Source organism: Typha latifolia, chromosome 6 (assembly GCF_019914945.1).
Source record: "Typha latifolia isolate L0001 chromosome 6, TyphaL0001v2, whole genome shotgun sequence".
NCBI classification, from domain to species: Eukaryota; Viridiplantae; Streptophyta; class Magnoliopsida; order Poales; family Typhaceae; genus Typha; species Typha latifolia.
In genome coordinates this window covers 3,985,533-4,005,070 of record NC_133091.1, presented here as the reverse complement: position 1 = coordinate 4,005,070, position 19,538 = coordinate 3,985,533, and the positions used below count along the sequence as shown (strand labels likewise).

Below are 19,538 nucleotides of genomic sequence, written 5' to 3'. Positions count from 1 at the left end.
TCCATCTTCCTAAATAGGATTGTGTTTCGAAAAGCAGATACATATTCATTAAGAATGTGTTTCATCAGTTCAAATGATTTCAGAGCCGATAGTTATCACCAAGCTTAGCTCATTTTAAAACTAAATCAAGATTAAAGATTAAAGCAGCTCCATAATATTATTAGATCTGAACATGAACTCAGTTTTGAGTTCAAATCAAACCCCATTCAAGCTTGACCTAATTGAACTTTGGGCCCTCTCCATGAAGTGTATCTTCTATAGATATAGAAAATTTCTCTACATAATTGATTAACTCAAAACAGATTTATCAGGAACTACCTCTATTCCACTGTCAAGAATATACTTGGCAATGCTTATCGACAAATGTTACCACTATTGAGAATAAATTTTATTTATGTTGTGTATGGGAATGAATAAATAATAATTGCTATAATGTTATTGATTTTACCTTGATGAATAAAACAAATAGAAAGAGAATAGAAAATAAAAGAGCTTTTAAAATCCAAAGAATTGAAAACAAGAGTGTAATCATACACAACCTAGACCCTCATTACATAGTATATCAAGGCCAAACTTGTACACTTCTTTACCAGCTCAGAAGCATGTATGTCAGAGCTATCCCAAATGGGGCTTATACAATTCAAGCCCTTTAATTCCTTCGGTCGATACAAACTTTTTCTTTTCCAAAGAAATAAGAGAAAAAGTTCTACTTGTTCCAATCTTCTCTTTGGAATTCTATATGCTGCATTGAACAATCTTCTACAACTGACTCAAACTGAGAACAAAACAACAGGCATTTCCCCTTCTAATTCTGTGTGTTCTTGAATTAATGATTGCTTTGCAGAAATCTGTTGGTTTTGGTGGACACCCAAATTATCCAACAACTTTGCACACAACTGCATTAGTAATAGTTGGAATTAAGGTACTAACATTCTAAACTCACCCTATGTAAACTAAGATCAAGATTTTCATGGTAAGGATAAAAGTGCATACTTGTCTATACAGTGAAGAATCTCCATATGATTTTCTCAACTCAACAACAGACAGAGACGCGCTAAGTTCAAATACCTGAAGTTTTGATGCTAACAAACATTTAGATGAAAACCTTTGTTAGATATTTAATAGATATGGAGAAGAAAATTTTACCTCGGTAATCACTAGAAGTGACATATGTGTTGTAGTACCCTGACACTGTTGCATTACCTTCAGCTGCAAATTAGCATGACTAGAATTTTAGCCTTCAGCAAATTTTAAGTTGGAAGATAATTACAAAGAACTACTCAAAGAAATAAAGCTTGACAAACTAAAGGAAATTTAAACAAGTACCTTGCCATGTCGTTTATGAACTTGAAACCCCATTCTGGTAACAATGTCCTCAATCTTCTCGAACAAATCTTTTGGCGCATAATTTGATGTGAATCTAATCATCCTTTCAGAGGCATCCTAGGAGAAATTATAATCATTAAAACATTATCAGCCTAACAAGAGAGAGAATCTAGGATCTTCCCTCATTTTATTATAGTAAAAGTAACAGAACTAGATATTCTAAGAATACAGATAAATTCTTAAAATAAAAAGAAATTACCTCTTGCTCAAACAAACCAGAAAGATCGAGGGATGAAGACATTCCAATTAACTCAAATGCATTTATGTGATTGTAAATGTGTCCATGTTCATCTGTTTCTGCTACCTTCAAAATGAACAAATTTGTCCAATCTTAACAGTAATTGAAAGCCATATATAAGTTAGAAAGGAGTAACAGAACAGAAACTACTTTTACCTCCTTGATTGCAGAGGCTTCATCATCAGAGCTTATATCTTCTTCTTCAGGTATATCAGGAATATAGTCTTGCTTAAACCAATAATCTTCTTTGATTTGAGCCATATTTATTCGAGTTTGAGGATTTGGATCAAGAATCCTCTTAATAATGTTTTGTGCACTAGGGGAGAGCCATCTAGGAATCTGGAGCTCACCTTTCAAAATCTGAATCAATGACAGAAGTTCTTTAAGTACCAAATTACAAACGAAGAATTTCCATATCAAACGCAACCTCATGTTTAGATGTTCCTATCATGTAACATAACTTCAAAGGATCTTAAATAATAATTAAAAAAATACAACTCTTTAAAGATCTTACGACATATGCACAATTACTAAACAAAGAAAGTAGTACGACTAGTTTAAATGATAAGATGTCTCAAGATGTCTCTTTACTCTTTAGGCACTACGAGTAGCAAATTACTCGAATACCCAAATAATTCAGTCCTAGCAATAATCAGGTTTCAAGATGGCATATACTTTAAGAATAATGACTCTAAAAAACGAGAGACAAACAAAAACATATTATATAGATCACCACTAAAGCCTACTACTGGTTCAAGGAGAAAATTATACTATCATATGATTTAAAGTATTAAACTAGAAGACAAACCTCATCATCAAATGCTATATTAGCTACAACTCACCATAGATCAAAAAATTTCAGAAACATGCATGAGAATCATTATAACTAACTATTAGTGCTAGCTAAAATACGTAAATATAACCTAGTAGAGACAATTCCTGATTAGTCAGATATTTTTCACCTTTAGATAAAGAACGGCAAGATTTTTATCATCAAATGGAAAACATCCTGTGAGGATGACATACAAGATGACACCGCAAGACCAGATATCTGATTTAGCACCATCATATCCACGGTTGGCAAGAACCTATCAACATATGTGAGAAACTCATCTGTCACTAAATCTCTAGGAAAAAGAATAACAATATCTTGATAGCTCAAAAATAAATTTTCTCTTACCTCAGGTGCAACATAATTGGGACTCCCACATGTAGTGTGCAGAAGACCATCATTCTGAAACATAAGCAAAAATAAAAATGTAATATCAAAATATCATAAACATAATCAATATGCTTGTGTGATTTTATTATCAACATATACCCCAAATTGTTGAGGCAAAGCACTGAGTCCAAAGTCGGATATCTTGATTTTTCCATTTGCATCAACCAGCACATTCTCAGGCTGCAACAAAATGTAGGAAATGATAGCAGTTAGTACTCAAATGGTCCTATTTTCCCTCTACTCCAGCATAAGATAGTAAAGATTAGAGAGGTAGAGGAAAATCATGAAAAAAATGAAGAAAAGTTTATACATGGGTCAATGGTTATTCCTAATATGAGCTCTCTCTCATAAACACAAGTGACTGTAAAAATCATTTACAAACTGAGTCAAATTGACAAAATTATCAAAATTTGTTGTAATTTTACTACCTCAATCAGCTGTAAATATTCTGTGTAAAATGGTTTCAACTTCAACATTTTCTCTTCTATCATGTGATCTTTCTAGTTTTACGGTAATAATTGACTAGCCCAGCTACATAAATAGTTAACTACTACTTTAAGATAATAGAATTTGTCAGTCGTATGCATTTGAAGTACAGAGAGCATATATACCTTCAAATCCCTGTGGTAGACACCTTTGTCATGGCAATAGCTCACAGCATCCATTAGCTGCTGGAAAAGCCTGCGTCCATCGTGTTCTGAAAGGTGTCCTTCGAGTTCCTATGGCATCCGTCGACGTAGAAAATCAGATAGCATGCATCTTTAGAGGCATGGCGTATTTTAGCTATTAGAAGGAAGATAACAATTTCACAACTTTTAAAATATGTGCCAAAGAGCTAGGAGATGAGGTTTATTACAATTTTGTCAAACAGCTCACCACCGGTTACTTGTTCAAGGACCATGTAGATTTTAGTTTTGCTAGCTAAGACCTGTCGAAAGAGCAACAAAATGAAATTGTTGGATCTACCAAGCTGTGGCAAAATTAAGAACGAGAGGCACACAGATTTATGTAACACCAATACTTTTTTTTTTATTTTATAATCGTACATATCGTTGGGATGCGTTACTTCATAAGACATGAATATTGAAGGGTGGGGTCCATGACATAGTCAAAAAATGGATCCCCAACAGCTTAAGCTGCAGACATGTCAAAAGTAGCATAATAAAAAAACCATTTTGACATAATTACTTCCGAAAATATTTAAAATATTATAATTACCTTTATATTCTTTGAAATATTATAATTGATATCATTATGTTAGTTAAATATAAATAATCATGATTAAAATTGAACTAAGATTCAGAAAAAAAATCACTTTGCCCTTAATAAATTATTTTAAATAGTTTAAAAGTTATTCAATATTATGGTACAAAAAATATCTTCTTTTACACAAAACAAAAAATAGTTGATAAATGCATGTGTTTATTAACTTTAATATAATTTGTTAGAAATATTAGGTTAAAAGCTAACTATAATAGCAATTCTTAAGAGTTAAAAATTTAGGAGCAGTCATATTATTTTAGTCGCTATTACGTAAATAAACCCAATAAAAGAAAAGGACAATCTTTTTTGCAGTGTATCTTTTTTTTTTGCAATAAAGACCAGCAAATATATGGAACAAATTGGACTAGAAACCCCCCCAGGCCCCCATACTTTTGAGAGAGAGGGAGAGGGAGAGGGGGAGAGAGACCTCGTACAAGCGGACGACGTTGGGATGCCGGAGAAGCTTCAGCGTAGCAATCTCCCTCTTAATCTGCTCACAATAATAAACAAAAATAAAATGAAAACATAAACCTAAATGGTGAATGTAATTTTCCACAAATAAACAAGGGGACTGGTATTTAGCCCTAATGGCGAACAACAAAATGAAGGAAGTAGTACCTGGTCGTGGGTCTTGCGGTCGACGATCCGGCTCCGCTCGATGATCTTGATGGCGAAGCAGCCGCCGGTGTCGACTCGCCGCGCCGCCTTCACCTTCCCGAAGGTCCCCTCCCCGAGCGTCCGCCCGATCGCGTACTCGCCCACCCGCACCCTCTCCCCGTCCTTCGCCATCTCCCTGCTCGCCACGTGTCCCCTCGGGTCGAGGCGGGCTGCGGCGACGGCGGGCGGACGTAGGAGCGTCCGTGAGCTCCGACCGGCGGCCTTACGGTATTTATAATGGTCGCACGTCGAGGTTCCCGTCACCGCCCCGGTTGCGCTCACCGCGGAGCGGGTCGGAAGGGCTCGCTCGCGGGCGAATGGTGAAGCGTCTCATCGGGCGGTAACGGGATTATCGGAGGCCAAGACGGAAAGCGATGGAACGAATGGGGACGACCACGTCAGCGCAACGGCGGGCCCCGCTCTGATGTGGGTCCCATGCCGCCCATCGTAAACCACGGAAACGCCGTGGCCGATGTATATTGTGATATTATATAGGAAAATTTATAACAAACACCCTATATTTGCAATATATTTAATTCAGAGTGGGGATTAATTTAATTAGGGAGACGGGCAAGAAATGTATAGTGAAAATGATATGCGGAGACTAAGTTAAAATTATTGAAAAGATAGGGTGTAAAGTGTAAACCACGATAGTTAAATATTATTTATTAGCATTTAGACCAACAAATAATTTATGTAGAATCTAATATAATATATGGTCAACGTTATAGAGACGTACCGTTGGAACAATGGACAATGGATACTAAAAAATTTATGTAAGATATACTATCGTTTGGATCTATTTGGTAGCTATGAAAATGGAGTTCAAGAAACTGATTTGATTTCGATAAAGTAGTTTTTTTATCTTTCGAGAAATAAAGTCAAAATGAATCTTCTTTAATATATTCTTTACAATCAAATATCAAAGATAGCCAAGTTTATAAAAATTATTATTTTCTTTCCTCATTTTCTAGCAACCAAACATCCTTTTTTTTTCTTTTCATATAGTAATGCTATTGCCTGCTTATTACTCGTTTAACTCTTTTAAGACTATTCTACTTATTTTTCCATATTGATGATGAGCCCGTAGGCTAACTATTGGTCAAAAAGAAGCCAATTCTCCTTTAATACAATAGCACTTTAAAGTATATCAAATATTATACTAGAGAATGAGGTCAACCCTCCCATAAACCAAGCCATCCAAGTCATAGATTGATCCATTATCATGCTAAACTAATGCTCAAAGCTGCATAGTCAAAGTTCCAATACATTGCATTATCGAACCATTTTTTTGAGCCAAATGCTATCGAGTCCTGTAAACCGATACACCACCACCGATCTGCCGAGCCAAGTCAAGCTAAGAAGCCACTTGCACTATATACATTTTTCTCATCTAAAATTAACTCGACAACCTCTTGTATTGGGGAGTTGTATATTCCTATCTACATTGAATATGAGTAGCCTTTTGAGGTCCTTGTACAATTGAATTATTAAATTTCTTTTACATCAAAGTAAAAAGGCATATTAAATATTTGTAAATATATAAAGTTTTTTTTTTTCATCAGTTCTTTGCAATTCTATTGTTAATTTCTCTTTGTTCTTTCATGAATTTGCCATCAGCTATGGACTAGTCTATGATATGAAGATATGATCTCTAGATATACTTCAGTCCTAGTTATAGGAAGAGGGCGAGCGAAGAAGGTCCTACGTAAGGAAGAGGATTTTCCAACCAAAAAAAAAATAGTCCGTTGGTTGAAAAAGTTATACCACATATAACTAATCTTGCAATAAAATACTTTTTCACATGATTTAATTTTTGCTAATCATGTAAAAGAGATAGATTTTTGCCTATATGAGAATGAGGAGGATGAAGCACTTGATTCAATAGAAAAGATGAGAACTTTGTGTTACACTCATAGTCAAGCAAACTAACTAAGCATTGTGTACATTGGGGTTCCTATCATTAGTCTTACAAGTTTGAAGTCACGCCTGAATCAAAGAGAAGATCACATAATGCATTGAGCCGAGTTATGAATTTAACTAATTTGTGGGCTTGTGGCTCATTTTTTTAGGAATTGATCATCCTGACAAGTAATATTTGGCCTAGTTATTTCTTGGCTCTTTGTTGAGAAATAGCCAAATTCATCGAGGACCATGAAAAAACGGGGCTTATGTAATTTAACTATATTTATTTTATTTTATTTTTCAAAATTAGGATTGTACATAATTTATATATGCATTAGATACTAGAGTACATTGTTGCAAATAAAAAAAACTAAGATATAATTAAATTGCAAAAGCACTTTGAAAATGGGAAATTTATTCTAAGAAACCCTACATTTTGCTTTCATTCTGCATTGGGGCTTTGCAACTTAATTATATTTTATTTTTTAATTTATAATAATATAACAAAATGTGTATCGGCTACAGAAAATATATGCACTTAGTTTTATATACTAGATTGAAAAACTAAATGTAACTAAACTAGAAAAACCTCATTCAACACTATATTTTACTTTTAATATCTCATTTGTAACAACCAATCTTAAAACTGTGGCCGGCCTCGTGCCCAAACAAAGGGGCAGCGGGGGGGGGGGGGGTGCCACGCACCCCCTCGCATCGCCGCAGCCAATCGGCTACGGCCAGCTGGCTGCGGCGGGCCCCAGTGCCGCCGCAACCACCGCCAAAACCCCCATCGCCTCTCTCTCTATCTTTTTCTTCCCCTTCCACTCTCTCTTTCGGTCCTTCTCTCTCTCTTCTCCTTCCCTCAAACTCTCTCTCTCTCTCTCGCTGAGACCGGCCTATCGCCGCCGCCTCCATCCTTGGGTACCACTATCGCCACCTCCACCACACCGGTGAGTTCTTTCTCCTTTTCTCTCTTCTTCTCTTTTCTTCTCTCTCTCTCTTCCTCCTTAGCTCGGGTTCACCGAAACTGAGCCGCCGGCGAGAGGCCAGCCAGCGACCGACACCCTCCCCACCGGCCTGGGTCCGTACCTCCCTCCTCTCCTCCCTTCTTCTTCTTCTTCTCCTTCTTCTTCTTCTCCTCCTCCTTCTTCCCTTCTTTCCTCTTGGACTGCACCCTGCAAGTGGTGCTGGGCTATGCCCAGCACTATGTATTATTTATTTAAATATATATATATATATGCACATTATTTATTTCTAATTATATTTGATTATGTTATTAATTATTCAATTAGTTTAGTTAATTTAATGTATTTAATTTATATAAATTAAATATAATTATATCATAGTTAGTATATAATTCTAATTATATCATGTTTAGCAAAAGACCTGCAATATAATTTACTATGTTAATCCTAGGTAGGTAATAATAATTATTAGGGTTATGTACCTATATTCTTACGTAATTATTTACAGTAACTTAATTCCTATTTTCTTAATTATCAAGGAGAATAATAGATATATAATTATGTTTTAAATACACTATTAAATAATATGATTATGGTTAATAAATAACAAAACAAATATAGAAATGAAGAGTACATAATTATAACAAGAAACTATCTTTTTGCCGGGTTAATTTTAATGAATAGAAAGACTGACATTATTTGTTATAAATAATTTTAGATCCCGACCCCCTTGTTCAAGACCCTGTGGACCTAGCTATCGAGGCTTGATCGTTGTCATAACAACGTAAACGAGTGGTTGCTTGGTATTTGTAGTAGTGGTGAGTAGTCTTATCCCTTATACGCCTTTCTCAAATTATGTTATATTATATATTATGTACATGCATGTTTTGGCCTCCAGCATGATTATATGACTTTATCTAGAGATGATTACAGTCGAGCATATTTTTATTATGTATGAAATCAGGCTGATCTTGGATATGAGTATGATGATGATAAATAGAGATGATTAGAGATGATTATACTGTTATGACTTTGTGTCGGAGTGATTTCTAGTATGAGTGTGCATGTGATAGACTAGTAGGAGTATGCATGTGTTAGATACATAGTTGGAGTCGGCATTGCACACCTAAATTCTTGTTATGCATTGACTTGTTATCGTACTGGATATATGCATATGATTTGTCATTTACAAGGAAAGTATGAAATATGATTGATATGATAGTTGATAGAAAGCGTGAGGATACCCGAGTGAGTGCGAGGGTTAGGACTCGCTTGGTGGATGATTAATCGCTCGACATAGTCGCGATCCTGTTGGCCTTACGTCCGAGGTCGTTAGTCTGTGTGTGCAGCAGACATTCGGACACATGCCGTTCGCCAGGGCATATGTGGCGAGTTATCCTCACGAGATTTCTATCAGCTAGGAAGGGTGCTCAGTCTGGATGGATGTTGATACCCTAGCGAGTGGCGGGGTATGGTTATATTAGAGATACTCTTGCGGGTAGCGGAATATGCTCTGAGCCTTCAGACATGATGTTTGAGACTGGGTACCGGGTGTTGACTATGCATAGTGGTCTAGTATGATGATATTATACCGAGATATCAGTGATGATTGTGATGTTGAGAAATGCATATGATTTAATTATCATTTGGTTACTTGATTATCAAGTGATCAATATGTATCATATATGGTTATATTTGATATCATAGCATAGTCATGGTCGGCATGCATCGTATGTCATATTTGAGAGAGAGAGAGAGAGTTATGATGATGATATGACATTGAGATTTATTTATACATTATTGATGATTATATATTTTATCAGTTATGATATGACATGTTATCTATTTTTCATTTATGTATTATTGAGGAACATTCATATACTTATTCATGGCATGATGCTCTTTCTGATTCATATTATCCAGTACATGATTTACTCTCTGTTTGGCATCACTGATTCGGGGTAAGGTCTATTCATTGAGCTTTTTGCTCATAACTCTCTTCATTTTTTTTCTAACCCTCTCAGATATATGGTACGTGATAACGGCTTGAGATATCTTGAGAAGATATTTTAGAATGATGATGTGGTGAGCTATAGATGCGAGACGGTATAGATGATAGTTTAACCAGATATTGAATTGTACTAGTATTTGATATTTGTACTCTTTTGTATTAGACGATGATTTAGATATTATAGGTCGAATCATAGTGTACTCTTGTATTAATTATTTTAGTTGTATCTTGATGGTTTGTTGTGGCCTATGTGGGTCCTGCCAGATTATGTAGTGGTCTAATGTATATTATTGCGGACTGGGATATTTATATATTAACATGTTTATTTGGTTAATAGTATAATTTATTTGGTGATGGATTATATGATCATGGATAGGTTAGCAGATTTTGTTTGATGATGTCATGATTAAATGTGCATAGGAGACTATTTGTGCGTGACGGGCCCCGCCCGACTTGTTCCGTGCGCCGCGCGTGCCGTGTGGGTGAGTGTGCGTGCACGTGCCCGTGCCGGACGGGGGCGTTACATCATTAATGCTAAAATATATTTTAAGGTTTATTACACTTTATCCCCATGTGGTTTGGCTTAGTTTCACAAAACCCCTCTGCACTTTTAACTTAAACATTTAACCCCTTTGTGATATTGACTAATGTGCAACCATTATTATTTTTGTCATATCTTTGTCATTTAAAATCTAATTAGAATTATTTAGATGCGCTGAAAATCTTATCAGAGTCTTAAAATTTTCATTTTTAATATCAAATTCAACATCTGATTTGATTAAATATAATAAAAAAGATAACGGTTGTATTTTAGTTAAAATCACAAGGAGTTAAGTGCTTGAGTTGAAAATACTGCGGGGTTTTGGTTTTATAAAATTAGGCCAAACCACAACGTGTAAAATATACTTTCCCCATATATTTTATCATTTTACAGAATAAGAAATAAAAAAAAGCTTAAAATATTACTCATTAAAGTTTGGTTCCTACCAAAATCTACTACGACGAGATAAAAATTTCAGTTTACAGAAATACTTTTAACTTCTTATGGAGTATTTTAATCTTTTCAGCTGTTCCATCTATGAAGGGTGATATATTTTTAATTAAGGAGTCTAAATGAATGAATAAAATAAAATAGAGGGACGTACTCGCAAAAGGGTGATAGTAATTGTAATTATCCCTTCTCGTTTTTACCCTCTCGTCTTCTAATTCCACCTTTCTCATTAATAGCAGATTGGAGAAGTAACTCCAATGAAATAAATCCAGAATTAGGAATTTAACAAGGAGAAAAAGAGGAAACTACATCCAGAGAAGGCGAGAGGCAGGAGAAGAGAAGAGATCCCAACGTTGCTGTCGAAGCCCTAATCCTTCTCTCCTCTTCATCCCTCTTGGATTCTCTCCAACCCACGGATTCTACGAGGTACGTGGTTCCCGGAGAGAGATCTCCTCTTCCTTGCTTTGTTTGATGCGTTGTTCCCCATTGCCCTAGCTAATAGGATCCTTCCAGGACTCGAAATCCACCATTCTCTTCTGGGTTTCGATCAAAATTGAATTTTTCTTGGTGCAAGAGCGGCCTTGTTGCGTGACGCCTCAAACCTTTTGCTACCTTAATCCTATTTCGTAGATCCAGTTTAAATTTTGGGTTCCGATTACAGCTTCTTTATATATAAATTTGGGTTGGTTTCAGAAAGGTTAAATCTTTGTTGGAATCTGCTGATCGCTCACTTTGAAGCGCAAACAGGGGCGATTTTGGATTCCATTTTTAGATCGATGTAGTGCTAGTGGCTCAAACTAGGTTCCTACTGTCATAAGGGAAATCTGTTCGGCTGAATGGGATTAGGAGGACGAGATCGGAGTCATGGAAACAACCTCTTAAATAATGTGTATATAGTCTTAGCTATTCCCTCATTCCACCTCCAAAGGCAGAAAGTTCTCGCAGTTTGATACGTTTTTATGCCATGACTTCTTAGAAAGGTGATTTGATGCTTAAAAGGAATGAAAACTTTGTCATCACATACACTCCCGTTGCCTCTTTTACAGTTCTCATTTCCACAGATCGAAAGAGTCTATCAGTTGTTGGTAGCAATTCAGTCCTAAATGGAGAACATCCTGCCGCCAATTCCTCCAACATATACTGCTACCGTGTCCTCCCCAAGCACAACAACACCGCGTCCTGAGAGAAGACCAACCCCACCTGTATTCTCCTCACCGGTGCCAACTAGATTTTCTCCTCAGAGACCATTGCAAGACCAGACGCCATTATCTTCATCAAAAACACCTAGCTCATTGTCTCCTGGTGATGGGATTCAAACAGGTAGCCCTGTGCCCCAATTTAGTACTCCTCCAGGACCGCCGATATTCTCTTCACCACTGCGACCAGCAGCTGTGCCATTCCAGGCTTCACCGGCATCTCCTCAGCCAGTGGCTTTTTCAGCTGGCTCATCTTTGCCAACATCCTCTCCACCGCATTATTCTAATGGATCCCATGGATTTCCTCTGCATCATGTGGCAAGTGTTGATGAATCCACTTTTGAATCACCATATGTGCTCTTTTCTGCACACAAGGTACTATGCTCTGGTTTTTTTTCGTTTTTTATTTCAGGTTGGGATGTGTAACTTAGTTTTTCTCTTTGCTCCCCTAGCTAAAAATATTTTTACTTAATCTATGCCTCAATTTTAATATATCTCTTTCAAGTTGATGTTAGGCATGTTCCTTTTGGTACTAGTTATCTCACAAGCTATGAGATGCCACTTCTTAAGAAAACTGGCATAAGTTTATACTTAATGCTGTTTTTCTGCACTATATATATGTTTCCACAGGTCTTGAGACATAAAAAGCTAGCGAATGTCTCAAGCTTGGGATTTGGAGCACTGGTTTCTCCTGGGAAGGAAATAGCACCAGGACCTGAGGTGGTGCATCGTGACCCTCACCGTTGTCAGAACTGTGGAGCATACGCAAACCTCTATTGCAAAATTTTAATTGATTTAGGACAGTGGCAGTGTGTAATTTGTAAGAAATTAAATAGCAGTGATGGGGAATATGTTGCCCCCAGTAAGCAAGACCTGCGTCACTGGCCAGAACTCTCGTATTCGGCAATTGATTATGTTCAAGCTGGGAATAGAAGGCCAGGGTTCATTCCTGTATCTGACTCAAGAATGTCTGCACCTATATTTCTTGTCATAGATGAGTGCTTAGATGAGCCACACCTCCAGCATCTACAAGGTTCTCTGCATGCTTTTGTTGACTCCCTCCCCCCTACAACAAGAGTTGGTATTATTTCCTATGGACGGACTGTTTCTGTCTATGATTTTTCGGAGGGTTCAATGGCATCAGCAGATGTGCTCCCAGGAAATAAATCGCCAACACAAGAATCTTTGAAAGGATTGATTTATGGAACTGGTGTTTACTTGTCACCTCTTCATGCTTCACTTCCTGTTGCACATACCATATTTTCATCTCTTAGACCTTACAAACTTAGTTTGCCAGAAGTATCGAGAGACCGATGCCTTGGTGCTGCAGTCGAGGTTGCCCTAGCGATAATTCAAGGGCCCTCAGCGGATATATCTCGTGGCATCATTAAAAGATCAGGTGGAAACTGTAGAATCTTGGTCTGTGCTGGTGGCCCAAATACTTATGGTCCTGGATCAGTACCTCATTCATTTACTCATCCTAATTATGCATACCTGGAGAAGACATCTATTAAGTGGATGGAGACTCTCGGTCAGGAAGCACACCGGCATGACACTATAGTTGATTTACTCTGTGCTGGAACATGTCCCGTGAGGGTTCAAGTTCTGCAGCCTCTTGCAAAAAGTTCTGGTGGCGTGCTGATACTTCATGATGATTTTGGGGAGGCTTTCGGTGTTAACTTGCAAAGAGCATCAACAAGGGCAGCTGGTTCCCATGGATTATTTGATATACGCTGTTCAGATGATATTCTTGTGACTCAGGTCATTGGACCGGGCGAGGAGGCACATGCAGATGCTCATGAAACATTCAAGAATGATGCTTCTCTTTGTATTCAGATGCATAGCGTTGAGGAAACTCAGAGTTTTGCTTTATCGATGGAAACAAAGGGTGACATCAAGAATGAGTTTGTCTATTTTCAGTTTGCCGTTCGTTACTCTAATGTCTATCAAGCAGATGTATCCAGAGTCATCACAGTGAGACTGCCTACTGTAGATAGCGTGACCAACTATCTTGGTAGCGTTCAAGAAGATGTGGCTGCAGTTCTTATAGGTAAAAGAACTCTATTACATGCCAGAACTTTTTCAGATGCTGTCAACATGAGGCTTACTGTTGATGAAAGGGTGAAAGACATTGCTTTTAAATTTGGGTCTCAACTTCCGAAATCAAACCTTTATCGGTTGCCAAAGGAGCTATTTTCACTGCCTGAGAACTTATTTCACCTGCGTAGAGGACCACTTTTAGGAAATATAGTTGGACATGAAGATGAAAGATCTGTATTGAGAAACTTGTACTTAAATGCATCATTTGATTTGTCTCTGCGTATGTTGGCACCTCGTTGTCTAATGCATTGTCAAGGTGGCACTTTTGAGGAGCTCCCAGCGTACGATCTAGCCATGCAATCAAATGCTGCAGTGGTTCTTGACCATGGAACAGATATTTTCGTATGGCTGGTATGTAAATCACACTCATAAATAGGTTTACTTTATCATTCTTCTATTGTACATAAATGTTTATATTTTTTATGGTGCTCGTGTGCTCGTGTGCATTACTGCATTTCTCTTACTTCCGGCATATTACATCTGATTTTTATTTTTATAGATTATGGTGCCTGTTTTTGTGCAATTAGCTTTTTGTTTATAGTTATCAGCAATTTCTATATCTCTCAATATTAAAATATATTGACTAGAAAAATTCACAGATGAGAAACATATTAAGAAATAAGAATAGTTCATTCTTATACTTGGTCTGAACTTGTCGCTCTTTTGTCCATTGGAAATGAATTGACCTCTGAGAACCTTTGGATTATAGTAAATTTCAACTTATGATAGGGAACTCTAATCATATAAATTTTACACTGTAACATACAATAAGAAACCAACCTAATCCTATTATTAGCACCATCGTTTGGATGATCACAAATTCAACTTTTAGGGATTGTGCAAGTTTAATTTAATTTCTATCATTAACCGCGGCAATTTGAAAATGGAACTTCTTTCCAATCACATATCCCTTTACCATTACATTCTTTACCCAATAAAAACTAGGGGTGGAAGGTTTCAAGAAAATATGCCTGCTCATTAACTGCTTATTAACGTTGCATTTCTTTTATATTGCACTTTCTTGTTCCTATAAGGAGGAAGTCCTAATTATTTAGCTTGTCACTATAGCTGAAAGACCCAGTTGCAGCAAATCATGAGGTTTTATATGAAGCTCCTTAAATGCTCAAGTCCTAAACCTAAGGACCATTACTTTTCACCAGGCAACTTGGCTTTGGTTGAAGATTTAAACCTTGGCTTAAGTCTTAGTATTTAAATCGAATGGATACTTGTTGGAGTAGAAACTTAGGGAACCCATTTAGTTCTTCTGAACTCTCTTTTAAGGTCACTATTTTATAGGTTTTCATTCATCTTCTGTGGTCATAGGGCCATATAATATGAATTGTGATATTCTGATTCTTATATGTTACCGGTAATCTTCAAATTGCATATTTTACCTTTCTAATAGATTTCTCTTCCTCTTATAAGATGTATTGGATACATAAAGCTTCACATTTGCATCTCTTTCTTGTTTTACTTTTCTCCACAATTATCTTTCAATGTTTTTCCCGGATATTTTCTGCTGATTGTTTTGTTTTTGTAACCACACAATAAAGATGAGTTCATTGGTTATAAGTACTATCATAATTATGTTTTCTTATCTCTACCTTATTATAAATCAATTATAGAAGAAGTTCTATTAGTACTGTCCATATGTTGAAATACTGAACCAGATCAATTATGTTTTATCTGTCCTCTTCCCTTCTTCCTCAGTATTTTTCATTTATCTGTCTCCACTTATCAAATAATAAACTTTTGCTTGAAGCATCTTGACTCTGTTGCAGATTTGCAATATTGTATACATATTCTTTCTTGGTTTATGCACTCAATCTACCTATTCCAATTTTCTCCCTCTATGGCACTTAATTGTTTTTTGTTTTTTTTGCAAATCACAGGGTGCTGAGCTAGCAGCTGAAGAAGGAAAATGTGCCGCAGCTTTAGCAGCATGCAGAACCTTGGCAGAGGAACTCAGTGAACACCGATTTCCAGCTCCGCGAATCCTTGCTTTCAAGGTCTGTTTCTTGCACTTTCTCTTGTTTTCTTGGTTCACCTTTTCCAGCCTCACACTATGATGATTATTTATCTATGAGAATGCTCTAGGTCTTCCTTTAGATATCTCGTATCTTCGGCTTATTTTTCACTTGATGCCAGCAATTCGTGTTAGATTCACTTTGAAATATATAATATTTATTGACAATACATTATGGTATGGATGTATTTATATATGATACACTATTGTCTCAAATGTAGAGTACATGCAACTAAGAGAACCTAACATATGGCAGACTTCTTGCTCATACGTGATGCTCCACATTGATGATTTTCTTCCCTTCTCCATTTTGTAATTGTTGGAATCTTTTGTCCGGAATGCTTAAGAAGTTTGGTAAAGAGATTAACAATGTATATGGACAGACAATAAATAATATGGTGTGCAACCCCTTCATGCTGCATACAACAGATAATAGAAACAGAGAGTAGCATAAACATGGGGTTGGCAAGATTCAAACCTTAGACCTACTGAAAAATCTGGTCTACTTCGATTATATGTAACCAACAAATTGATTAGCATTAGGTAATGAATGTTTATTATGTCTTAACTATAATAAACTATAGAGAACCAGATTTCTCACATTTATAGAATAACTTTTTAAGTACGAAACACATGTTTTGATTTACTTAAAATGTCGGTGCAGGAAGGGAGCTCTCAGGCTCGCTATTTTGTCTCTCGTCTTATTCCAGCACATAAGGATCCTACTTATGAGCAGGTACTGTGTTCCCCACCTTCCATTATTCCACTGTATCAAAGCGGGATGGTGTTTGGTTTACCAGCTTAGTTTCTTTGGTTTAAGGCTTTCTGGCTCTTGAAATTGCAGTCGATAGATGGTCACAATTTATTGGAAAAAAAGTATAGTAACTTTTTGTATGTTTATGCTAATCTCAGGAGGCAAGGTTCCCACAGTTGCGGATGCTAAGTCCCGACCAGAGGGTAAAGCTAAAGAACAGCTTTGTTCATTTTGATGATTACAGTTTCTGCGAGTGGATGCGAAGCCTGAAGCTGGTGCCGCCAGAACCAAGCTAAAAATACTTACAAAAGGAGATTTTAGCATTTTTTTTTCATCAACAGCTAAGCGAGACGATGATAGTTACAGAATCACCAGCAAAATACTTCGACAATTTCTGGTATTCTAATTACTACTACAGAGAATCCCAGTTGATGATGGATGATGAATGAATACATCTTGGGGACAAGGTTCTAAGCTTAGCTGCTGATTTTTTCTTTTCTTTTCTTTTTGTAACAGTCAACTGTTGGGTCACCCTTAGATTGCTTCTTGAGATCTCGTTATACATGTCTGAGAATTTACAATGCAATAAAATCTGCTTCGCGATTTGATATTTTTGGAATCGTTGGAATTATTTTGTGTCGTGGTCTAACTAAGAATTTGGAGACTCCATTGTCATAGTTATGCCATCTAGAGTTGGATTTCTTCTAGATGGATTATAATTGTGGGAGGAATAAGCCTGGGGGGAAGAGAGAGACACTCCTTAGTATCTTTTGTTTAAGATAGTTAAGATGATATGGATTTAATCAATTCATATACTTAAAAGACATTCTATACATGTCTAATTCACTTCAAAATTTAAATATGAGACTAGGTTAGTTAAAAAAAAACTATTGAATGATAGTGATTTTCAACTGTTCTCTAATTTGTTTACTCTCGTAAAAAAAGAAGTTCTGGAGGACTAATCTGGTAAAAAAAAAATTAATAATCTGATTAATTTTGATGACGTGTCTTTGTTTTCCCCTAATATTATATTTCTACGTTGGTATAACTTTGTGGGGGAAATAACACTTTGCCACCCTAAATCAAGTTTTTGACCTATTTGATGCCACCATTAAATGAGATTTTTACCTATTCGACCTATCCGAGTTTTTAAAATTGGGAAATTTATATATAATACTTGCTTTACTTATGTAATTATGGTTTACACCTTACATTTTTACTATTTATAAATTAAACATTATAATTTAGCGAATATATGCAAAAAAACACCATGTGTTAAATTTAAACTAACACCGTGAGAATATTTCATTAAGTGGAGATATTTTATTTCTAAAATAACTAAAATGATTAAAATATCTTTAGTATGACTTGGTTGAGAGTATTTTTATAATTTTTTTAGTATAGTTAACTTAGTTGAGAGATTTGGTTAAATTTAACTAATTAATCTAACAATATGATGTTGTTTTTCTACGTATTCGTTAAATTATAGGGCTCGATATGCAAATAGTGAAAATGTATGGTGTAAACCATAATTTTATTAAAAGGCGATGTGTTATATAATACAAATTTTATCTTTAAAAATTTACCAAATTTTGCGAGTCTATGCCACATAAGCACCACATAGAATGTTTTTATGGCAAGTTAGGGTTAACCCTATAAGAGAAATTCCCTACAAAAGGCGTTAAAAGTGGGCTATACAAAGGGTGAGTGAAGAAGAAAGGGATTACAATTAGAAAGCTGCGTGAATCCGTCCTAAGAAAATAAGAGATCTTGGAGGAGAAAGAGAGTTTTTGACCAAACTAATCTTGTTCCAATTTTTTTTTTTACCAAAATAGACCACTCCTTAAATTTATTATTAAACGGGTCTAATTTACTGTAGCCCCAATAAAAATATTGAACTAATAAGTATTTTATCTCTAAGCAAAAATGTTGATCGGTTTAGTATTTTTGTTTGGTCCTAAAAAATTTATATATATAAAACGTTGAACTAATTAATATTTTTAAAAATACTGATTAGTTTAACATTTTTGTTAGGGTTACAGTAAATTAGACCCCATTTGATAATAAGTTTATGAAGCATTTTATTTCAATAAAACAAATAAAAAAGGCGTCTAGTTTGGTCAAAAGCTCGGGGAAAGAAGTCATTCATCTCTTCTAGATATGAGAAAGGATGATTTGCGAGCCGTGAAAGTTCTTGCTTACAAAAAATGAGTTTTTGACCAAGCTAGCCCTTCTCAAACTCCCTTGAAAATAAACCACCCCAAATTTAATATCAAAGGGGTTTGATAAAATCTAACATTTTACTTTTATATAAAAATAACAATATGTTTAACATTTATATTTGTAGGTTAGTGAATTAAATTGCTAATCTAATTAGCGGTTTGTATACTTAAAGTGTCAAATTTAGCGTTTTACTGATAGTTACATAGAAATAGGCTCCACTATTAAGTTTGAATAGTAGTCTATTTCTTAAAAAAAGGTTGTGAAAGAGAGATTTATTTGGTCACAAAAACTCGATAGGAAAACCATCTATCTAGCACTATAACATAAAAATATTATGTTACAATTCTTAGTCCTTTTAGATCTTCAATTATAGACATCTTGATTGTCGGTCCGAGTCGGTACGGAGAAAATAAGAAAAAAAACTAGGGCCTCATTTGGTTTACGCAGAAAGTTTTTCAAGAATAATTTTATGGACACCTTCTAAATACAAATTAGATACATATATATAACTTTACTCATATTTTATTATTTTATTATAAAGTATTATTATTACTTTGAATACATTTATGTAAAACTTATATTTAATTACTAACTATAAATA

General features: G+C 35.7%; 2 protein-coding genes across 4 annotated transcripts; one reads left to right on the top strand and one right to left on the bottom strand.

The window, feature by feature from the left end:
- Window positions 1-493: 493 nt before the first annotated feature.
- LOC140790801 (CBL-interacting protein kinase 1-like) lies at window positions 494-5,132 on the bottom strand. Of its 2 annotated transcripts, XM_073141068.1 has the most exons (13): window positions 4,728-5,132; window positions 4,537-4,599; window positions 3,703-3,774; window positions 3,458-3,565; window positions 2,946-3,026; window positions 2,805-2,858; window positions 2,587-2,712; window positions 1,781-1,984; window positions 1,586-1,690; window positions 1,327-1,443; window positions 1,147-1,209; window positions 994-1,068; window positions 494-896 (listed from the first exon to the last, which is right to left on the bottom strand). In XM_073141068.1, the coding sequence occupies exons 1-13, from the start codon at window positions 4,896-4,898 to the stop codon at window positions 771-773; spliced, it is 1,365 nt and encodes a 454-aa protein (XP_072997169.1). In that variant the 5' UTR covers window positions 4,899-5,132; the 3' UTR covers window positions 494-770. The 2 variants fall into 2 exon arrangements, with proteins under 2 accessions (XP_072997169.1, XP_072997170.1); XM_073141069.1 differs by lacking the exon at window positions 3,703-3,774.
- Window positions 5,133-10,894: 5,762 nt separating this feature from the next.
- On the top strand, window positions 10,895-17,333 carry LOC140791142 (protein transport protein SEC23 A). 2 transcript variants are annotated; one of them, XM_073141550.1, is made up of 6 exons: window positions 10,895-11,064; window positions 11,700-12,209; window positions 12,465-14,285; window positions 15,827-15,943; window positions 16,625-16,696; window positions 16,873-17,333. In XM_073141550.1, exons 2-6 carry the CDS (start codon window positions 11,742-11,744, stop codon window positions 17,008-17,010), a joined length of 2,616 nt encoding a protein of 871 aa, XP_072997651.1. In that variant the 5' UTR covers window positions 10,895-11,064; window positions 11,700-11,741; the 3' UTR covers window positions 17,011-17,333. The 2 variants fall into 2 exon arrangements, with proteins under 2 accessions (XP_072997651.1, XP_072997650.1); XM_073141549.1 differs by having other exon boundaries at window positions 11,685-12,209.
- Window positions 17,334-19,538: the final 2,205 nt, after the last annotated feature.